At 44.3% G+C, this 7,722-nt stretch overlaps 1 protein-coding gene across 2 annotated transcripts in view; it reads left to right on the top strand.

Moving 5' to 3' along the window:
* The window catches only part of SEMA5A (semaphorin 5A), a 471,369-nt gene that overhangs the window by 336,389 nt on the left and 127,258 nt on the right, over positions 1-7,722 (top strand). For both annotated transcript variants that reach the window (XM_029215912.1, XM_029215913.1), the window contains one exon: positions 734-869. In XM_029215912.1, coding sequence (XP_029071745.1) covers positions 734-869 — 136 coding nt within the window. The remainder of the gene's footprint in view (positions 1-733; positions 870-7,722) is intronic.

The raw sequence follows: 7,722 nt of genomic DNA, 5'->3' as shown, positions 1-7,722 counted from the left end.
TATATATATATATATATATATATATATATATATGAAGGGTCTCTGACAGGCACTTTTTGCAAAATGCTTTTAGTTGGTATTTTTTTTAAAGGATAACATATAACCACAACTATCTGGGGCTTTTTTTTTTTTTTTTTTTTGCAGTACGTGGGCCTCCCACCACTGTGGCCTCTCCCGTTGCGGAGCACAGGCTCCGGACGCACAGGCTCAGCGGCCATGGCTCATGGGCCCAGCCGCTCCACGGCATGTGGGATCTTCCCGGACTGGGGCACGAACCCGCGTCCCCTGCATCGGCAGGCGGACTCTCAACCACTGTGCCACCAGGGAAGCCCTATCTGGGGCTTTTTTTAAAAGCAGCAGCAGCAGCTTGCCCCACTGCCAGCTAAAGTAAGGAGATGAACAGGTGGGGAGAGCCCTGCCAGGCTGATGGGGACAAAAGCCTTTGTCACTCCCCTTGTGGCTGGGTGAATTCATCTCATCTGGCAGGATTATGAGTGTCATAACTGCTAAATACCCTTGTTCCTAGAGTGAAGTGTTTGTTCCCCTATAAAGAAACCCCAGGGGGACACCATTCACTGCTTCAGCTTCATCCTTGGGGTGTTTAGGAGACTAATGGTGAGTCTTCCCCTAGAAGGTGCTTCCTTGGCACCCAGGACCCGTGGGAGGGCCCTGGGACAGGGATCACAGCGGGGCTCTCTGACCTGCCTTCTCCTTTCTCTTCCTCGGCTCCCAGGAACAGCATCGCTGCCTCAGCCGTGTGCGTCTTCAACCTCAGCGCCATCTCGCAGGCCTTTAACGGGCCCTTCAAGTACCAGGAGAGCTCTCGGTCCACCTGGCTACCGTATCCCAACCCTAACCCCAACTTCCAGGTAATTCTGGGGACAAAGGGGCACTCTTCCCATCATCCCCCCACATAGCATGCAGAGTCCTTGTGTAGACAGACTGGCTGGGGCGATTTAACCCCCCAGCGTGTGCACAGTACGGCTGTGAGCCACTGCCACCCAGCCCCTGGGGACAGCCCCACACTGGGCTTGCCTCATGTAAATAGACCGAGGCCTTTTGTCTACTGAGGCGCCTGACCGAAAAAGGGCCTTTTGTCAGCTGTGACGCCTGAGCCTGGACTGAAAAAGGCCAGCATAATGCAGCAGGTTGGGAATCCAAGCTTCAATTAGTACTAATGATGGTGGACTCTGTGTCCCCAGAAGCTCTGACTCCTAATGAATGATGCTGTAATGAATGAGGTCCAGGACACAGAGCAGTGGAGATGCACAAACAGAATTTGAGCTCTAATTGGGAATGTGGTGAGATTTCCCGTTGGGGTGAATGGGATGTGATGGGGCAGCTGTGAGGGAATAAAGAGCAGGTGGAGGCCATTCACGTACAAATCACAATATTGCCACATGTTCAAGCTGTAAGGGGCTCTGTACATCATCTCCTCCCATATACCCATGTTCAGAAGAAGCTGAAACACAAAGAGATGAAGCCATCTACTCATGTTTGGCCAGTCAGCAAGTGTATTAGTCAGCTCGGGCTGCCGTAACAAAATACCGCAGATAGGAAATTTATTTTCTTGCAATTCTGGAGGCTAGAAGTCCGTGATCAAGGTTCTGACCAATTCACTTTCTGACGAGAGCTCCCTTCCTAGCTTGTAGACGGCCACCTTCTCACTGTGTCCTCACGTGGCTTTTTTTCCTCAGTGAACATGGAGTGGCACTAATCCTCTGAGATCAGGGGCCCACCGATATGACCTGATTTGACCTCAGTCACTTCCTTAGAGATTCCAACCCCAAATACAGACACCCTGAGGGTTAGGGTTTCAACATATGAATTTTGGGGAGACATTCATGCATAACAGCAGACTTCCTTTGAGGGCCTTTCTTCTGAGAAGAACTTTCATAGCATTGTCATCATCATCATCATGGGTGTAATTTTTAGAACCACCAAGTTCCAGACACTGGGCTCAGTGCTTCCCATGTATCTCGTCTCATTCTGGCAACTGTGCTATGATTGGTAACAGCTTCTCCCACAGACAGAGATGGGCATTCGTTGAACCTCAGAGCACATAATTAGGCCGAGGACACTGGCTGATTAGTGGCCGAGCTGGGCTCCCAACCCCAGTCCTCAGATACAAAGCCTCAACCTCCTCCGACTAGAGAAACTTTAGTTTTCGTAACTAATCAGTACTAGAACTGGGTCCTGTATCCAGGCCTCCAAATTCTGATGGGTTTGTTATCCCAACACATGAAACCTCTTTGGCTTTTGAGAAAACTGCTAGTAGGGAAAAGTTCAGTTACTTTACGCTTTACTTGGACTTTGGCAGGGACCATTCAATTCTAATTGTTTTGAGGTTTTTTTTCCTAAAGATCACAGGGCTGGCAATTGGGATGGGTTTACGTGTCCAGTTTACCACTTACTGCTTTACTTGGGAAAATTATTTAGCATCTCCCATCCTAATTTTCATCAATAAAATGAAGAAGGAGGACTATTTTAGGATTATTTATTTTTAGGTGCTTTGTCTTATTTTCTCTTCTCAGCAGCTCTATGAAGTGGGCATCATTAGCCCCACTTATAAGTCAGGAAACTGAGTGATCAGATTTATATTTGTTATCCAAGCCTCGCTACTAACCAAGTTCAGTACTAGACAAAGAAATTGGGGCAAGCTGACGGTTTAGTGGGAACCAAACATGAAGTAGTCACTTTTCCTGATATATACAGTTTATGTAATTATTAACTGAACACTGACTCTCTTTGCCCCATTGTTGAGTCTCTGCATCTTAACCCCACCTGTGTCCCCTGGATCTTGGGGTAATGTAACTGTTTAAAAAGGCCCTTTGTAAAAACCATGAAGGTGAAATATATCATTCCCTTTAAGAAAGTCGATTGTAAAATCCTGAAGTTTAAAAAAAAAAATTAACAAAGATGTTCACCATACTTATAGGGTTCTTTTAATGTCTTGACGTTTCAATTGAAAATGTCTTCACGGTGAACAGTGACTTAACAAACTTTGTGAGGCCTAACCGACTCCAGGCAGTGGATAACTTTTAGCCCCTTTGTCTGGATATATTTGTAGCAAACAGCAAATCCCCTCATTTCCTGAGTCCATGGGCATCTGGTTTTATAATGCCAGGGCTTACTCACGTTTATGAGATGGGAGTTGGGCCATGCAGTGTGATGAATGAAACCTGCAGAATGTGGCATGCCTTTCAGGCAGGGAACTTGCTTACCTGAGTGTGTCTTCTTTGGGTAGAATTTAAGATTTGCACGGACTTAAAAGCTTTTGCACAGCAAAGGAAAACATAAACAAGATGAAAAGACAACCCTCAGAATGGGAGAAAGTATTTGAAAATGAAGCAACTGACAAAGAATTAATCTCCAAAATTTACAAGCAGCTCATGCAGCTCAATATCAAAAAAACAAACAACCCAATCCAAAAATGGACAGAAGACCTAAATAGACATTTCTCCAAAGAAGATATACAGATTGCCAAGAAACACATGAAAGGATGCTCAACATCACTAATCATTAGAGAAATGCAAATCAAAACCACAATGAGATATCACCTCACACTGGTAAGAATGGCCATCATCAAAAAATCTACAAACAATAAATGCTGGAGAGGGTGTGGAGAAAAGGGAACCCTCTTGCACTGTTGGTGGGAATGTAAATTGATACAGCCACTCTGGAGAACAGTATGGAGGTTCCTTCAAAAACTAAAAATAGAACTACCATATGACCCAGCAATCCCACTACTGGGCATATACCCTGAGAAAACCATAATTCAAAAAGAGTCATGTACCACAATGTTTATTGCAGCTCTATTTACAATAGCCAGGACATGGAAGCAACCTAAGTGTCCATTGACAGATGAATGGATAAAGAAGATGTGGCACATATATACAATGGAATATTACTCAGCCATAAAAAGAAACAAAATTGAGTTATTTGTAGTGAGGTGGATGGACCTAGAGTGTGTTATACAGACTGAAGTATGTCAGAAAGAGAAAAATAAATACTGTATGCTAACACATATATATGGAATCTTAAAAAAAAATGGTTCTGAAGAACCTAGGTGCAGGACACGAATAAAGACACAGATGTAGAGAATGGACTTGAGGACACAGGGAGGGGTAAGGGTAAGCTGGGACGAAGTGAGAGATATAGATTATGGTGATCCTTTGTATAATTCCTGGTGCAAGTAGGTACCAAATGTTTTCTTTCAGTTTACCATACTTGATAACCGTGCTAACTTAAGGCAACCTTACTGACTTCCATGAGACCATCTAGGCAGGCATAGGGTGGGAATATGTTTTGAATTAAGGATCCCTCCACTAGTTGTGTATAATGGACCTTATGTTTGCAATAACCAACAGTTAGAAGTGGTTAGATTTTTTATTATTGTTTGCCTACTGACATTTGGAATTTTATGCAGTACTTATGTACTAGAAGTAGCTAATTAATTAGGAAAGCAGAAACATGATTCAGGTTCAGGAGGAAGAATGGGTTAGGAGAAACAATGCATAATTTTTCAAGATTTGGTACAGAAATCTCCACTGAAAACAATAACAAAACAAAACAAAGTACTATTTTTATCAGTTGCAATCTAGAAACCATGGTAGGTGGTGCTGTGAAAGGCTGCCCTGTTAGAGGCCTCAGTCCCCGAAGTAACCCAGGCTCTGAGCCCTCACTAGGAAAAGCATCAGTCACTTCCCGAAAACATTATTCAGATCCAGTGGCACACCTGCAGTAGGACAGACTCTGGTGGTTTTGATTACCACCAATCAAAAGTGATGGAGCCAAAATGGAAAACAGACCCTCAAAAGTGGTCAGGCAGGTGAGGAGGGCTCTGCTGGAGGACCAGATGGAGGAACTTGGTCAAGCCATCAGCACCCTTTGGTACAGGATACATGTTTGCAGCAAGACGGGAGGAAGGGTACCGTCAAAATCAGGCCCTCTTAGCATGAGGCTAGATGATCGTGGACTTGCCCACCAAGGGTTGGCAAGCTAGGATGAGGATGGTTCTGTCATCCCTGAAAAAAATAAACAAGAGTGCAAGTATTATTGTATTAAGAATTAGTACAAGTATTGATCTTATTACTTTCAGAGGTGTTAGCAAGACAACTGTTATGGGTGGTAAGCCACAGGAGGACGATGGCTGTGTTCTTACTATTTTTATTGTTTTCCTCTTGCACAGAGTACCCGGGGTGTCACACAGACACTGCGGGAGCCCGATGTATAAGGCGCAGTGAGAACATTTGCAGCCCGTTAGAGAGCTAAGTGGGTTCCTTATGATCCAATAAATATACGCTATAAATTTAAATAGCTTTCAAAATGTTTGAAAAAGAATCCGTGGGTGAGATATTCATTATAGACTGGCAAAAGAAACGAGGACACTGTGGAGTACAGAGTATAGTTTAAAACCAGTTCTTGGCTAAAGATTTTGTCAGTCGGTTCCAACTTGTGGGTTTTTTTCCCACGCCACCAAGCAATTCTCCAACACCAACTGGGTGTCCAACAAGTCAACTCAATTCCGACACTGTTCACCCAGAGATAGCATCAGATATGACAGGTGGAGGTCTCAGTCCTGCAAGACTCTCCCCTTGAGCCCCACTTCAGATGCTATTCTGAAGTCCGGGTAGTCACCCATGCTTCTGACCTGTGGGCTACAGGTGGGACATTCCAAGGTCCGTTAGGTTCATTAATTGGCTAGAGAGGCTCACAGAACTCAAAACATTTTACTTACTACATCACTGGTTTATTATAAAGGACACAACTCAGGAAGAGCCAGATGGAAGAGATTCACAGGGCAAGTAGGGCAAGGTATGGGGAAAGGGCATGGAGCTCTTTCTGAGGTGGGTACGCTCCCTGAACCTCCTCTTGTTCACCAACCCGGAAGCTCTGAGAGCTCCATCCTTTGGGGTTTTTATGGAGGCTTCCCTATAGGCGTGATTGATTAAATCATTTGGTCATTGGTGATGGATTCAACCTCCAGCACCTTTCTCCTTCCTGGAGGTCAGGGTGGTGGGACTGAAGGTTCCAACCCTCTAATCACATGGTTGGGTCCGCTGAGGACTAGCCCCCATCATTAGGTGAGGTCCAAAAGTCAACTTATTAACATAACAAAAGACACCTGTATTGCTCTCATCACTTAGGAAATTTCAAGGGTTTTAGGAGCTCTGTGACAGAACAAGGACAAAGGCCACATATATATTTCTTATTATAAATCACAATATCATAGTGACAATTCAGGTTGCTGATTTAAGTAAGATAAAGCATCGTGAAAATGACAAGGAACAGTCGGGGTTCCTGCTCTGAAGCCCCAGCCCACACAGGCCTCTGCGTCACTTAGGTCCCCAGGTTCTTCAAGAGCAGCCAGAGGTCCTCAGTTTTATATTATGTCTCCTGATTTTTCTGATGCCAATTTTTTACACTGTGCATAGAAAACAAAACCTGCATGCAAAACTTCACCCAGCAGTCAGATTGCTCGTTGCTACCCGTGACTTAAGTATTGCTGCTGATTTCAGAAATAGAAAACCACCAAACCACCAAACCACCAAACACTCTCAGAACTAGAACTCACCTGGATAGACTTCAGAGCATTTTGTAACACATTTGTCAACAGGCACTCTCTCTGTCCTCCAAGTGTTACTGTTAAATACGTTAATTATGGAAAATCTCCTGGCACGCCCCCCTGCCCCAATGCAACTGCTATGTATTCACCCACTGATTCCTTCCTCCCTTTATTTATTCATTCATTCCCTCGGGCCCCTGCAGCTCAATGGCCCATAGAATTGCTGCCCTGCTACTAGACGGACGCATTGACCATTTACCATTGTTTGAATGGCTTCTCTGTGCCAGGCACACGGCCTTGTCCCTTGGCACTTACAGACACTTTCAATTAACTTACAAATGCTCTCCACTGATAGTCTCAGTTGGCCTCACAGCAGCCCTGTGAAGTGAGCAGAGGAAGTGTTTTTCTAGCCACCTTATAGGTAAAGAGGCAGAGGCTGAGAGGCAGGGCCTCACCTGAGACCACAGAGCTGTACCCTTCACCTTCACCTGACCATCCCACCACCTGGTACCTGGGGCCCCCTGCAAGGGTGTGACATTCAACTAAGCATTGGACCAGTCTTGGAATCCATTTTGCTCCAAGATACTTTAATTCTAAATCAGCCTATCATTTTATGGCATGTAGGATATTTTATCAAGTGCTACAAAAATACCGTCTATTCTTAAAAAGCCATGTCCATCTTATACTTTTGCACCTCTAACCTATTATAAAACCAAGTATTAGAAATGACATGTTATAAAGGTAGTTTCAGATGGTGTGAACAGGGAAATTCATTTCCATCAAACCTACTTCTATGGAGTTCTGCCGAGGATCAGCCTTTCTTGGAACCACAATTTAAAGTTTATAAAAGAAATGAGAAAGCTTGGTGATAATTTTCTGATTCTATGTTCTGCCCCAGGAAAGCTTTGCTTGCTTTTCTACTCCTCTTTTAACCTCATCCTTGCCCAGGACCATCCTACGTAACACCTGCCAGCCTTTCCGCAGCACAGCTCTGAGTTTAATTCTCAGCAATTTCCAGGCCTAATTTTTTTTTCCCTGTGTATCACAGATTCCTCTTTGTGGTATTTCTTCTACCTGAGAATCTTCCTTCCTTCCTATTTCCTTCTGATTTCTTCCTTTACACTCCTCTCTGCCCATCTCCCTTCCTTCCTCAC

The sequence above is a fragment of the Monodon monoceros genome, unplaced genomic scaffold (assembly GCF_005190385.1).
Source record: "Monodon monoceros isolate NGI ecotype Baffin Bay Population unplaced genomic scaffold, NGI_Narwhal_1 Super_Scaffold_12, whole genome shotgun sequence".
Classification (NCBI taxonomy): domain Eukaryota; kingdom Metazoa; phylum Chordata; class Mammalia; order Artiodactyla; family Monodontidae; genus Monodon; species Monodon monoceros.
The sequence above is the reverse complement of the archived record's forward strand: the minus strand, read 5'-3'. Positions and strand labels throughout refer to the sequence as shown.